General features: G+C 40.0%; 1 protein-coding gene and 1 long non-coding RNA gene across 2 annotated transcripts; one reads left to right on the top strand and one right to left on the bottom strand.

Moving 5' to 3' along the window:
- Window positions 1–2,439: 2,439 nt before the first annotated feature.
- On the top strand, window positions 2,440–3,873 carry pou4f3 (POU class 4 homeobox 3). The gene is made up of 2 exons (XM_020917901.2): window positions 2,440–2,559; window positions 2,965–3,873. The coding sequence occupies exons 1-2, from the start codon at window positions 2,440–2,442 to the stop codon at window positions 3,871–3,873; spliced, it is 1,029 nt and encodes a 342-aa protein (XP_020773560.1).
- Window positions 3,874–9,148: 5,275 nt separating this feature from the next.
- On the bottom strand, window positions 9,149–11,981 carry LOC129407382 (uncharacterized). Its single transcript, XR_008631516.1, has 3 exons — window positions 11,845–11,981; window positions 10,084–10,288; window positions 9,149–9,619 (listed from the first exon to the last, which is right to left on the bottom strand). It is a non-coding gene; the product is annotated as an uncharacterized LOC129407382 (long non-coding RNA).
- Between the last annotated feature and the right edge of the window lie 3,812 nt (window positions 11,982–15,793).

The raw sequence follows: 15,793 nt of genomic DNA, 5'->3' as shown, positions 1-15,793 counted from the left end.
GCTGACTGACTGGACTAAAATATAAGTTGATGTGTTGGAGTACAACTGCATGTGTCAGATTAGAAATGCACCCAGATCAGATCCACGGTTAATAAAAGATGTCCTCACTCTGCAGGATGTGACTTAGCTGTAAACAATGAGCTTTCAAATATGGATGTGACAGAAGTGTGGCTGTGGTGGCTATTAACAAATACACCGAGCTGCGGAGGGGAAAGAGAGCAGGGCGAGAAAAGCTCATTCATACTTTATTCACTCTACTTTTACACTTCAGAGCTCAGTGACAGTTGGGTGGCTTTGGGAAGAAGCGACGATTTCTGAAGGATTTTAAATATCTTTTTTCTCAAAATTTTGACGTAAAGGTGCACTGTGTAACTTTTTGTTTGGGGGTCTGTCACCTGCTTGTTTCTATGGATACGTCATTGCTCTGCCTGGATTGTTCCACAGTGTGACATCAAACAGCTCTGCCCTACATTTATTCAATTACAGGTGGTTTTATAGCTCAAAAAATACTTAGAAAAAACGGCATTCTGACTCTGAGAGGGGTCGCCTCTCCACAGATCTGACCTATAACTTGACCTAGTGCTGTGAAACATTCAAGACAACATCTCAATATTTAACAAACCAGAAAAGTTATACAGTGCATCTCGAATTCAGAACGAGCAAATACTTTTAAACAGAAAACAAAACTGTATGTGTGTTTTTAGTTTTTTTGGTTGTTTTTTTGTTTTGTTTTGTTTTTTTAATTCAAATTTGACATTATTGGCAGAATAAGTGTTTTAGTTTACCACAATCTCTCTTAGTTCCAATTTCAAGAACAGTGTTGGAAAGAGAAAACTGCTGAAAATGTGTAAGTAGTAGGGGTAAAAAAAAAAAAAAAAATAAAAAAACTACTCAAGTTACTAGTATTTTTTGGTAAATGAAAAATGGCCACGCTTTTCCACTTTCAAGGCACTCAAAGCACTTTAGATCAAGGAACCACTCACCCATTCACACACACATTCATACACCGGGGAACACAGACACTGGGGGCGAGGTGGGTTAAGTGTCTTGCCCGAGGACACAGTGACTGCGTTCATCCGTGGGAGCTGGAATCTCACTGCCGACCTGCGGTACAGTGGATCTGACCGCTCAACCGATGATGTTTATGTCGAAAGCTGGCTTGGACAAACACTACCAAATGAGCTACTGTCGCCCAAAAACAACATATCGGCAATTCGCTTTCAGTATATTGTTTCTAAAGATAGGCTATGTTAAGATTTTTAATTGCTATGACAACAGTTTAAGTGAATAAATTGCTCTTCAAGAAGCACATCTAAAGTAAAAAGTGTATTGTTCTTTTTTTTTAGACACAGTTATAGCTAACAAGTGACTCCCAGCATGCAACAGGTCTGCAGGGTATAGGAAGGACCGTGGCTCTTTTAATCTGTGTAATGAATAAGCACATGCTCTCGGCCGGTAATGGATGCCTGCACTGGTCTGCTGAATTATTGAGGGTCTGAGGAACAGGAGAGGTGCAGGTAGATCACGTAGCTCTGTGTCACCCTCTGTCCCGCGCTGGCTCCGCTTTCGGCCCCGCGGGTGTGCACGGTGCTCAGGGTTCTAACGAGAGAGGAGAGTCCGGCCCGGTTCACAGAGTGGGTTGCTCCAAATTTCAGGTTCTGGTCACTGCTAAACAATGTAAAGATCACATTCTGAAATCATCTGCAAAGCCATTATTAAAAGTAGTCACCAAGACAAGAAAATTATATACACTTGTGTTAGCCAAAAAGCAGTAATGTCCAAGTTATTTTGAGTCGTGAAAGTGAATTCTTCTCACAGCTTGATTTGACCTATGATCATTACAGACTGTGGTAACTTTAAAACTGGTATAGGTCTATCCAGATAAACTTACCAACTGAGATTAATCTGTCACAGTCTGCAGCTCTATAACCGATATTGCCTTTTGTTTCATTTCAGCACCTTGGACAGAGCAAAACTGACACCAGTCTCTGTCCTTGGTGCTGAAACCACTGCACGCAGCCCCGTACCCGTCCTCACGTCACCTCATATTGGCAAAATACATAGGCTGCATTATTATGACTCTGGTTTAAGCTACTACTACTATGATCAAAGACGGGTAAAGTGATGTCTAAATATGGATATGTGGAATAATTACAGTATGTTTGTTTGGAAAAGACAAAAGCGTCCAAAGTGTCAGAAGAAGACGAAGCTGCCACTTGACGCTTGCGCAAAGAGGCCCCACTTTGGCGTTTGTAAACTGAGCGGGAGGGGGATGGGAGAGGGATGGGGAGGGTGCCGGGAGGCTCTGCCCGCCGCGTGAGCAGCTCATTGTGGGTGACAGGAGTCTCGCGCAGGACCTCAGACACCATCGCTGTGCGTCCGTGTGCCTGGGGCCTTGACTGCTCGCGCGCTGCTTGCAGGAGGCAGCCCCGGAGAACGATGATGACCATGAACGGAAAACAGCACTTCAGCATGCACCCGGCCCTGCACGAGCCCAAGTACCCCGGCCTGCACGCGGGCTCGGAGGGCATGCGCAGAGTGTGTGTGTCTGGCCCGCAGGTACGTGCTTCAGTTTGGTGAAATATCACTATGATAAGTCGTGTAAAGTTTAGCAGGTTAGAGGATTGTCTGGGGCGGGGGTCTGGATGTAGTTTGGGTCTTTGAAGCTCAAAACTACGTCCAGATTCGCCATGACCTGGATGAACAAGAACACTTTTGACAGGACTTTGTTCTAGTCTCTCTCTCTCCTCTGTATCTGTGCTCCCCTCCCAGTACGCCCTCCCCTCTCACACATGTCAATTCAAGCAATGCTCTTGCTTCATATTAATTTTTATGACCTGCGCTTTGAGGAGCTTGCTCTGAGCTCTGCACTGCCTTTGGAAAAAATGTTTTTAAGATCCTGAGCGCGCGCTGCTGACACTATTCCCCACTGACTTGCAGTATGCTCTCTCCTCTCGCTTGCAGCTGCAGGGCAATATATTTGGAGGCTTTGATGAGAGCCTGCTGGCGCGGGCAGAGGCTCTGGCGGCGGCTGACAGCATCGTCTCTCACGGCAAGAGCCACGCGTTCAAAGCAGACGTGACTTATCATACCATGAGCAGTGTCCCCTGCACCTCAGCCCCTTCCTCCAGCGCCTTGAACATCTCCCACGTGCCGTCCACCATAGCGTCGCACCACCATCACCCTCACCTGGGCCAGGGCCTGGAGGCCGGGGACCTGCTGGAGCACCTGTCCAGCAGCCTGGCTGTGAGCGGGATGGGAGGTCCGGAGCCCCCGGGGATGACGGCACCGGCGCACCACCACCATCTGCAGACCATGGGCCAGCTGCACCAGGCTATGGCCACCATGGCGCACCCACACTCGCTCTCTATGCACGGGGGCATGGTCAACGACGTGGAGTCGGATCCACGGGAGCTGGAGGCGTTTGCGGAGCGCTTCAAACAACGCAGGATCAAACTCGGTGTGACACAGGCGGACGTGGGCTCTGCCTTGGCCAACCTGAAAATCCCGGGAGTGGGGTCACTCAGTCAGAGCACCATCTGCCGGTTCGAGTCTCTGACCCTGTCCCACAACAACATGATTGCGCTCAAGCCCGTTCTCCAAGCGTGGCTGGAGGAAGCCGAGGCAGCATACCGAGAGAAAAGCAGCAAGCCGGACCTTTTCAACGGGAACGAACGAAAAAGGAAACGCACGTCCATCGCCGCGCCAGAGAAGCGCTCTCTAGAGGCGTACTTTGCCATCCAGCCGCGGCCCTCCTCGGAGAAAATTGCAGCCATTGCAGAGAAGTTGGACCTGAAAAAGAACGTGGTTCGAGTGTGGTTTTGCAACCAGAGGCAAAAACAGAAACGAATGAAATACTCCGCTGCGCACTGACTTTCACAGATCATGAATAAAATAGCCTACTACATTTTTGATCGAGTGATTAATAATAGCCTACAGGAATTTATTAACGAGCTCCTCACGTCTGGACTGGAGTATCTCCAAACGACTTGACTTAGACCTCTCTTGTTGCACTTTTTGATTTTGTCACTGGTGGGACGGTGTCGCTGGTGTGTGGGAGGTGGGTTTTGATGTTGTCAACAATGTGTCTTGCACTAGAGCTCTTTCAAGTTAAACAATCTTTTTTATTTGTTTGGTGGAAAATCACTCTTGTGCAGCGGTTTATACTGAGCCCAACAGGGTAAAAGATTCAAGGGCATTGGTCATTCTTTACCATAAAGTTAACAGTCGTATTATGGTTGGGAAAAAAAAAAATGTTCTGAAAGGTAAAACTGGGACTGTCACTGTGTTGGATGAAAATGATCGTAATCACATCCCCCAAACCTTTTACTCTGTCGTGGTGAATTGTTTATTGTTATTTTATGCACAATATCACAGGATACGCACTGTCTGATTAAAGCAATGACACTAATGTCTACGAGGCACATAACCCGTGTGGATGTGGCTGCTGCTATATTTATATGAATATTTTGATGTGTTTTGGAGCTAATAGCCCAGATACGATACACCAGTTATTCTATTATAATATTTTATTTATTTTTCTTCACTATTGTTTTACTTGAAAATGTGTGAAAATATTAATAAATAATTTGTTATTTTCTAAACACTTTCTGATGAAGTGAGTCTGTATTATTATACAGTTGCATTATACAGCCATATTAACTCACAGGACTAATACAGGCCTAATAGGCGCTTTATTTTGAATTACACTTTTTTCATATAACGCAGCGCTGTCTTTGTTTGTTTTGTAATCCTGTTGCCACTGTTTAATTCATAGATCCCTAATCCTCAGCAGAGATTAAATATGTATTGTCGTGTATGATACAAGCGCCACGGAAAAATAAAGGCCCCGCTGATACAGGCTAGCCTATGCGTTTTTTGGCACTGCTGTGCGTAAACCGTGCGCCTCCTATACGCGCCGGTTAATGGCCCTTTCCTCTCTAATTAACCTCGTGTGAATTATGGATGCCCTCGTGTCACTGGGTTACAAGGGGGGTTGAAATTATTAAGTAATGACGATGCAATATTAATTCTAAATTGGTATAAAACGAAGAAATGCGAAGGAGGAGCAGCTTAAAGTCTGCGGAGAAGTGTGCGCCGCGCCTCTGGGGAGACAAAGGACACGCGAAACTAAACAGGCTCAACAAACGTTAATTCAGCCAGTTTAAAAGTAAGTCTTTTATTTTATTATCTGTCAAGTTTAATCTATTTATTTATTGCTAATTTATTTCTGTAAATTGATTGCTCGCTTATTGGTATCACTTATTTTTACGCACCATTTCTAGATTTGCAAAGTTTGTTCACGAAGCGCATCACTGCTTTACATTATTCTTCTACCCCCTATTCTTTTTTTCAGTAACTTCCATTTTTCAAACTATACGGTTGACAGCAGTTAATAATGTTACTAAATTAGGATTTCTGAAAATAATTAGCGGAACTGCCCAGAGTTAAACGGCCTGAGGTTGTGTGGTTTTCCCATTGAGACTGTTGGCGGGTGGATGCAGCCAGAGGACCAATACTTTGCAACTACAAGGAAATATTTGTGTCGATAATTAATATTCTCTTTGAAGATACGAGGGAGATTAATTACCGTGTATAATTTATGGTGTTAAACTGGGTATTTCTACTGTAAGAGCTTGGCAATAGAAAGGCATGATTACGTTAAAGCTAATTGCTGACGTTTCTCTGACGGGTCTATAAACATTTAGTCTTGTAGCAGATAACAGGATAATTGATTCATAAAAGTACATACAAATACATTGCAATGGATCATAAATAGGATTAGTTTTTAAATAAATATTATCCTTAGGCATTGCATTTGCACCTATGGCTGCCACGGGTTGTGTTAGTCCGCTGCCACACCGTGTCTACCACAAGACAAACTCGATTTGCTGGACATTTCTCAGTACATATTAAAGTCTAAGCTCTATTGGTCTCACTAATTTCATGTGTTAAATAAATAAGGGGTGTATCTTTGCATTTAATAGGCTATATTCCCTGTCCATTGTGACTGTTCTCTTCTCTTCACAAGTGGTTTAAATGCCAGAACACATATTTTTTGTGAATTGTATTTCATTTATTTATTGCGATGAAAAATATTCTAAATATTTTAGATTTTATTTTATTTCATGAGAATATCCATAATCTGCAGATTGCAAATTATACGTTGTGATAATGTCAGGATATTTTTCATTCACATAATAACAATTCAGAACCCAAGTTAATACAAACAACAACAAACAGTAAAAACTTAGGGTTAAGGCTGACAATTCATGACGTTCCCACTTGTTTCCCAGGATTCTTGGTGCCACCCTGGATGCGCGGGGATGAGCGCGGGGCTCGGGGTAAGTTGAGCTGAAGTCTGTGAGCGTTCACAGCATGTGGTGACTGGGCCACGTCAATTATTCACGAGACACTCGGAGCAACGTGGGATATTCACATGCGATAATAGAGACGTCTGCGCTTAAGAAAGACGCGCAGTTTGGGAGTTTTGGGGCAAGTTCAAAGCTGCAGAAGAGGGGGGCATTAGGCCTGTCATTTGACAAATACTTAACACATTTTAGCACAGAGCACTGAAGTTTCTTTTATAATCATACTGAAATAACAAAAAGGACCACAGCCATACAGAAGTACACTTTGGCCAACCTGTCAATAATGTTAAGTCAGACTTCAATATGTAAATTATGCAGACGTATAATAACATCCTTATTTAATACATCAATGTTTGTATACAAAGAACACACTTTTTATGTTAGTTTCATTCTCTAAAGTCATAAAAATACAAAAAGGTCCAAAGGCAGAGCCAGACAATAGACACGGGACACTTTATTCAACTAAATATCAGGGAATCATAATATTCCAGAACTTTAACAAACAGATTTTATTTATAATTTGTTGTATTACAATATAAGAAATTGTATTCATATGGAGGAAGTGTCTGGAGTGTGGGAAGTCTGGGAGTCCCAGCTGCCTGGCCCTGGATAAGTGGAAGAAAATGGCTGTACGGATGGACAAAATGTGTTTATATGTATTAATATCTTAATACAGATTTGAAGGAAAGAACCATCACTCCCTCACTGCTCTTATATGGCTAAGACCTAAGACTATAAGCAGTTGTGAGAAACCTATAGCCTAAACAGGGTCTGGAAATGTCATGCCAAAAGGTTTTCTGACAGAATGGGGATAAAAGCTGAATGCATGCATGAATATAAACACACACACACACACACACACAGGCTCTGTCCACACTGGGAGAGAGAGGAGAGCGGGGGAATGTACAGGGGAGGGGAGGAGCGGCCGAGAAGACACCCCAAACTTAATAATTCATCTCATGCCAGCAGCAACAAATGAGAATGTGAGTGAAGCCAAAAGAGACAGCTACCTCTGCTCTCTCAATTATGTCAACTCAGATCAGCGTCAGAGACTAAGCCTGCACTTCTTATACACCTACAGTACACCCACTGCACAAAAGTGTATTCTGTTAAAGTGAAAGTTCCGCCACCTGCTGGTCTCGCAGTATGGCATCTATCTTTGGTTTGGAGGCGTTTACTTGTCTCTATGGACATTGTTAAGCTTTATGCCATATTGAGGAACATTCTAAAACGTCATCTCCATTTCAGACCTTACAGCTTACCCTACGTGCACTTTGAAAATGTTGCTTCAGATCATTATCTTGATCTGAGGTTTGGACTAGTTCAGGTGTACTTATCAGATGAACGAATAGAGCAACTGAAGTTCTTTCAAAATGTTTTAGATGATGTTTTTATTTTAATACATTTTTCAGATTGCTATTTTATGATTCCAGTTGGAGGTGAGAATGCTGTAATCACTTTTTTTTTACCCCCACATTAGAATAAATCTATTATTTAATGCTAAATAATTGTCAAATCAGTCAACTTGTAACAAAATCATCTGAATAATCCATGGTATTAGCAAATATGTCTTAAATCAGAACCACTCAAAACAGTGCAATATTATGAATTTTAGACTTTGCCACTTTCTTGTCTCCATGGAGATTTAATGACTTTGCCAGGAATGTTCAATCAGATATTACACCTATTTGTTCAATTACTTTTATACCGCTAAAAAAGTAGCTGTAAAACTACTACTTCTACACAGATCTCAGCTGTAATTTGGCCTCGCATCACCTGTTTTTCCTCATGCACATACATATAAGTTTATTCCAGGTGAAAAACAGTCCATCAGAATACTTTGACAGTCTAAACTCCTGCTAGATTTCCCGTTTGCCGTGTGGGCCTGAGCCAGCGTATACAGCAGACCTACTGGGTTTCAGAAACTTGAGTCTAGGATGTTAGTCACTGGTCGTATAGCCGTCCATTCAGGTGCTCTCCGGTTTCTCTGAGCGGTGAAGTGTAAAATATATGTCATCCACTCCGTGTTCTAGGGAAGCTGGTGACGCAACAGGCAAATAGGATAAATGGACCAGTGGAAGACCATGAAAAAATAATGCATTCACAGAAATAATACTGTTAAAATATTTCAATTAAAACTTAGAGGAACATTGTAATAAGTACATTTTAAAATCACCATCTGCAAGTTTGTTGATAGGAAGCATCTAGTGGTGAAGTGTGAGAATACAGTTGGACTGGTTGGCCTATCTAATTAGAGATGGTAGCTCTAATTAGCCTTAGAAAGACATAAAGTAAGGCTTAATGAAAAAAAAAAAAAAAAGTTTAAAGAGCGTTAAATGATGTGCCTATGTTCATAATGAACATAATGCTGCATATCTAGGCCGAGTTCTGAGTTCCCTCAAACAGAAAACACTCTGTTCCACCTTGTGATGTCATGTGGTAATACAGGAAGTGCTCCACTGTGCTTTTAAACTCCATTCTAGAAACATTTGGATAATTTCACCTCTGGAACTGCCAATCTCTCTACTGCACTAACACCAACTCTAACTAAAGGTGGGTGTGTATGGGAGTTTAAAAACACAGTGGAGCACTTCGCATATTACCACATGACACGTGGATGAGAGCATTTTAAGTTTGAGAGAAGAGCTCAGGCTAAATTGCAAGATTTGTGTGATAAACGTGTGAATGAAACAAAACTCTGGGTATGTTTTGATGAGGAAACAGCATTACAACATAGAAAAGAAAATAGTGTAATACGGGCCCTTTTAAATCTCTTTCATCCCTCTGAAACCATGTACTGTATATAAATAGGCTCATAGTTACTTGAGGTCACGCTGTCTGCTAACTAACATGTATTATGCACCAGCCAATGAGCTGCATGAGAAAACACAACAGTCGAGGAATGAAGCCGATGGGTCAGTATCTTCCTTAGCGCTGAACATATATGATTTAGATTAAAGAGCTTTAGGAAACACATCTAGAGGCAGTCCAAGAAATGTAGGCCTCCTCTTCATCGGGAGGAAGAGTATTATCCCCGGCATTCATTATTCAAGTGTTCTCCATTATCACGGAGCCCAGAGAAATGAGACTAACCCAGCCAGAAATAACTCACTGTGGCGTGATTTCATTTGAGTTTTTGTCTCTCTCTCTGTGAAGCACTTAGGCTCTTCGCAAGTGGAGCTGCGCGCACGAGCGGAGGGGAGGCCAGTTTATGAGCGCCATGGCAACAGTCTTCAGGACTCTGGGATCTGAACATTATAGAAACAAGTAGAAAATACGAGAACACTTTATAATAAGTACAGACAACATAAAATCTACAAAATGGAAGACTTAACTCATAATGAACAAATAGTTGATTTAAGAATGATTCAGGCTGAGTAACTATATTAATACACTGACTTCTCTGCTTAGTCCTTAATTATAAAGTTGTACCGAAAAAACTAAAAGGTAATATATGTAAATACAACAAGAAATGTGTTAATTAATAAGAAGAAATACCATTATCCTTCTTACAATGCCTCTTATAGTAGCAGTATTAAGGAGATGTTTAAAATGATAAAAGGAAAACAAAATTAGCAAGATTTTTGATTCTGCTGATATGTGAAAGTAGAATTAAATATAAAATGTGAACGTGAATGTGAAATTGTTCTAAAGACTAATACTAATATTAAGTCAGTGTTCACAAACCACAAACATTTAAACAAAGTCAAACCTTTCCAGATTGTTCTTGTTAAATTTTTCTCTTTTCTGTCTCAGTCACATCAAGGTGAGGTCAGACCTGCCATCACAGTCAGTCTGACGGTAAACCCGGGTGACAGCAGCAGCACCCAAAGGAGTCAGAGGGCAAGGAGGCCACCCACAGTCACGTAGTGTTGTCTCAGCTTTCTGATGAATGACTCTAGTGATGCTATATGACTCTACACACGGGAAAAAGCAGATATGACCAGGTAAACAGAGAGCATGTCAAACAGTATGAATATTGAATTGGGTTATATTTCTGTTCAAGTAAATGATAATTGCACAGCGCTATATTTGTGTCCTCAGAAGTAAGTTTTTCTTTTCATTTTTTTTTTTTTTTGCTGTGTGCTATGTACAGCAAATTGTAAAGTTTAATTTTATTTTTCATTTCACAAAATTGTCTTTTCCTCAGCCTAACACCGCTAAGTAAACATTGTACTTATGATTGATCTGTGCCATGTGCTGAATAAAGATGATAAACTGCTGCCACCCACTGTTACATAAGTTCTGGTTAATCAAAATGAACCATCTTCAGATATGGCTTCATAAAAGATATACACAGAAACCTCTATCACATATTTTAACCACGGCCTATCGACAGTGGAAAATAAACAACATACACATAAACTATGCAACTTTTCTTTTGGATGCTCCGGATCTCTACAGATAAGTTATTGTCCGTTCTGAAATTCTGAAATCCATTAAATTCATTAAAGTATGGCATTCAAATTATCTATCTTCATGGAAACAAACAGATAATGCCACAGTCACAAATAAGCCTACTCAGTTTATAAAATGCATGTATTTTTTAAAGGTATTTATCTATTATGTACGAAAATGCAAGGTCCTATATTACGCATAATTGACTCTTGTGAGCTTTTAGCCACGTTAGAATGTTACCTCCTCAAAAACAAACCTGGAGCTGTGTTTTGTTTTATCCGCACATGTTTGAGTAATCATTTATTTTTAGTGTGTCTACATCTCCAATGCTCAAAATGCTCTGTTCCACCTTGAGATGTAACAGCTACCTTTTACCTTTAGTTCAATAGAGACTGGAAATTACAGACTATCTATTTCTGTTATAAAATTCATAAGATTAAATTCTTATTTAATTTAAGCTTTAAAAAAAATATCATTTGATATAAATACTTACTTACTGACAATATTTTTTATTTTATTATGTCGTTGTACCTTTGTAAGGCCAGGGTCTTTACTTTACTGTTATTTTAAGAATATGAGACTCAAAGGCTTATGGGAAAAGTGCATTGATTTGTTGATGTTGAAAAGAGGCAGAAAAGGAAACTTACTTGTTAAAAAAAATGAACTGAAAGTAAAAGTTGCCCAAAAGATGAAATGAACGAAAGTCTCGCCATTCATTTCGGGGGTGCAACAATGACGGAGCACTTCCTGTATAACCACATCACATCACAAAGTGGAACAGAGCTTTTTCAGTTTTAGTTTCAAAGAAGAACTCAGCCTAAATATGCAGGGTTTGTGTTAAACATCCATGAATGAAACAAAACACAACTTCAGGGATGTTTGTGATAAAGATACAACATTATAACAGATCAGAAAACAGTGTAATATGGGCCCCTTAAATGCCATAATGTGAAGCATTGGCAAACATCTCTACAAGAAGCAAGTAACAAACCCTCCCCCAGAAAAGTTACACAGTGGATGTTTCATGTCTTTCAACTTTTTAAACTGTAGTAGTCGCAGAACAAAGCTACATCACCTTTACAGGCTTGCAGTATCAGGTAGAACGATGGCGAGTGCGTTGTGGCTCCTCTGTCGGTCTCTCTTATGGGGCGGATAGCTTTGAAGCGAGACAGTACAAAGCCATGCCAGGACAGTGCGGGGCCCCCGGAGGACGTCCCACAGCAGCGTAGACAGTCCCCCCCCCTCGCCCCACCCCTCTTCTTTGCTCCCAGCGGTCCCAGGCCCTGCAGACATCCCCCAGGCTAATCCACCAGGAAAAACAATGGAGAAAGTAACAGGAGCAGCTAAAGAGAAAGAGGACATATTGTGTGTTAGAAATACAGGGGATAATGCAGAAGTATCAAGAAATGTAACTTTCTTTTTGTTTTTTTTATTATTATTATGCTTGTCACAATGCCGCAGTATCTAGTAGTCAGTGATGGAATGTAACAAAGTATGTAACAAATGTATAAGTACAATTTTAGGTATCTGTACTTTCCTTAAGAACATTTTACAGTGCGTACGTTTTACTTTTACGTCACTACATTTAGGAGCATGTTTCTGTATTTACTACTCCTGACTGAAAAGTAGAAAGTACTGAAATGTAAAAAGTCCCAACTGAAACCAAATACACAAAAACAGCTAGAAAAATTAAGAAATCAACTGAATCCCTTAAAATCAGCTACATTCTTTATCAAAATCACTACATTTCATCCTTTAACTGTTCTAAAAATGTCTTCAAAAGACTTTTACTTTTTATTCTTTAGGTACAATTTTTTTTCATGTGATACTTTTATTTTTGTTATCTTTTGCCCCTGTATCTGTATTTTTACTTAAGTAACACAATTGAGTACTTTACCACTGACAGTAGTATTTGGCTGATGAATAAAACAGTGGGTAGCATACCTTTACTTTGTTGAACCCTGAAGAGGACTGCATTTTAAAGTTGGGTTATGTAACTTTTCTGGAGGGGGGTACACCGTCTGATGTTATTGTTTTGCCTGGAATGTTCCACAATTAGGCACTGAAATAATCTCCATGGGAACAAGCAGGTAAGTCCTGAGTTCACCGGGCCAGGTTGTCTTATTTATAAAGTGTTAAAATGTTGACATGTTTTTCACCAGTGTAATTTATAAAAAGACAATTTGACCATGAAATGAGGGGTCCGAAGTTGGAAAAAGTTTGTGTTTTGAATTCCAAGTTTTGTAAATGAAACTGCAGATCTGTTAATTGTTAATAGTAAAAAAAAAAAAAAAAAAAAAGGAAAAAGTACTCTACGTTTTTCAAAGAATTTGTGAATAAATACATAATTGTATAAATGCAAAACATTTCTAATGACATTGATACAGGGATCTCCAACTTGTAGCTCTCTACCCCACTCCAAGTAGCTCACCAAGGGATTTCTGAATTATACGTATTGTGCATAATTACTAAAATCTGACTATTTACCATTGTAAATGTGTGATTTTAATGCCTAACTTGTGCACTAACAAATGGATAATGGTTTATGTTTAGTAGGAATCTAACTGTACCCCGTCAGAAGCTTGCCATGGCTATTCTACTTTCTCAATTTCTTGCGACGGCTAAAACGAGCAGCTCTCTGGCATTTACATTTTACAAAGGTAGCTCACCTGAGGAAAAAGGTTGGAGACACCTGCATCTATAGACCTTTTTGTAGGGTGAATATAGAGTGAAGGATGTAGGGTGAACGTCACTTACATTCATGCTTTTCTATGGCAAAATACCTGTGGAAAAGTCACGCGTATTTTCCACCAGCTTCACAAATCTGCCACATCACCAAGTCTTCATCCAACAAGGTCCACAAAGGACATATTCTGTCCATGAAGAATTTCTCCAAACTATCAAGGTAAGAAAGACAAAAACGTAAAGGCGAACAAACGACTAGCATTAGTGATCTACTACTAAGCAAAATTAGCATTATGCTAATGAATAAAGCATAAGTAATAAGTAATTTGTTAATAAGTAACTTAACTCTTAACTGATTCTAGAATCAAAATTAAAAATGGGTTTCATGTAGATATGCAAAAACTGCACAAATCTCTCTGTCTATGTTAATATCTACATCATGAAATCCATTTTTAATTTTAATTCTAGAATCAGTCTGAGTGAACAAGTTACTTATGTTTTATTCATGACCATAACATTAGTTTTGCTCAGTAGTTCACTAATGCTAGTCCTTGTTAGCCTGTACATTTTCATCTTTCTTACCTTGATAGTTGTGGATAAAATCTTCATGAACAGAATATGTCCTTTGTTGACCTTTTTGGATGAAGATTTGGTGGTGGGGCAGATTTATGTAGTTAGTGGAAAATATGAGAGCTTTCCAGATATTTTGCCACAGTAAACAAAAGCATTGACGTAAGTGACGTTTACCCTACGTCGCGCGTCTTTCCGGCCGCACTGAAAACGGTCTATACCACCTCCATGGAAACAAGCAGACGGCAGGCCCACTGTCACACAATGCAGCTTTAAAATAAAAATCCAAAATGTGAAATACTAATTGCTATAATGTTATTTTGTGATACTTTTATACAGTTAACTACACTTTTTATTTATTTATTTATTTTTCCAGCATCTTCTCTGTATATTAAAATTGATGAAGATGGCTATGAAGACCCAAGAGGCAATATTCATGTACACATCTGCTGTAATATGGTTAAACATTGGTTATTTTGCCTCTGGGTCTCTCCCTCATTTACATACAGTAGTCCCTCATGGTATCAAGAGGGCAGCCTTGATCATGCTCTAGAAGACAAAAACACCAGCAAAGTACACGCTTCATCTGCGTGTTTGGATAATGTACAGTAGCGCTATAGAGCTAGGACAAGAGAGGGCATGGGTCTGAGAGAGGGATGGAAAAAGGAGGAGATATTGGGGGGAAAAAAATTAAAAAAATCCTTAAAAATCCTGCCGTTTTATTAGTATGATCTTGTCTTGCGCTTTAGTTCATCTAGCCTATTAGTTTTGTTTTTATTATTATTATTATTTTTAATTTTTGCATTTTAAATAATGAAGGTGAAGTACGAAAACAAAAAAGCAAAAAAAATAAAAATAAATAAATAAATAAATAAATTTTAAAAAATTGAGCAATTTAGCTTTTGTGTGGTACATTATTGGGTTAATTTGATCCAATATCAAACTAAAATAGCATGTTTAATTAATGGCGAAGACACAGGAGTGAAGCTTATGCACTGTATTGGGAATACCATAACAGTTCTATAAAAAGCGCCGATGAAAAGTCGAGTGATTCTCTTTATTTAGTCATGAGGCGCTTACGGTTCAGTTGCGCGCGTACACACCGGTCCACGTACGCCGCTTCGTGACGCACAGAGAGAGTACGGCCTCCACGGAGCTCTCACATCGCATCAAGTCACCGCTGACAGCTACATTGTCCTGGGCTAGCGGGAAAAGAGTGGTGAAACATGTTACCGGGAGAGAACTGGTCCATAGCCCCGCGTAAAGGCGCACAAAGAAAGCTGCTCCACCGATGGATTAGGGGTTATTTTCTGGGACGTCCCGTTAAACTGAAAGCGCTGTATGAGAACACGGCTATTGAAGTTCGCTGTGGACTGAATCATTTACACGCATATTAATATTTGAAGGTGCATTTGAACTTCTAAACGCTTCCATTTGGATTTATGGAGTGAGTATTGACAAGAAGTTGTGCACTTAAAAAAAAAACGGTGTGTAGCGTAAATGCGCAGTTAAAAAAAAAAAAAAAAAAAGATCCTGTTGTAAGTAGACGTTCCCTCACCTGCATATAAAGATGATGCACATTTCTCTCATTCTCTGTATATGGACCATGGTGTGAAAGCTCAGAACCTCCTCACTGAGATGCAGACAGTAGTACTAGCGACTGGCTGCAGGTGCTGAGGATTGACTTAATTAGAAAGGCACAATGGATATTCCTCATGCACCTTTAGGGGAGGACTTCAGTACCTGACCCCGTTCAGTTGGATACGTTA

The sequence above is a fragment of the Boleophthalmus pectinirostris genome, unplaced genomic scaffold (assembly GCF_026225935.1).
Source record: "Boleophthalmus pectinirostris isolate CB_2022bp ecotype Guang Dong unplaced genomic scaffold, ASM2622593v1 HiC_scaffold_12, whole genome shotgun sequence".
In the NCBI taxonomy this organism is placed as follows: domain Eukaryota; kingdom Metazoa; phylum Chordata; class Actinopteri; order Gobiiformes; family Gobiidae; genus Boleophthalmus; species Boleophthalmus pectinirostris.
Note: the sequence above shows the minus strand (reverse complement) of the source record. Positions and strands in the feature narration are given on the sequence as shown.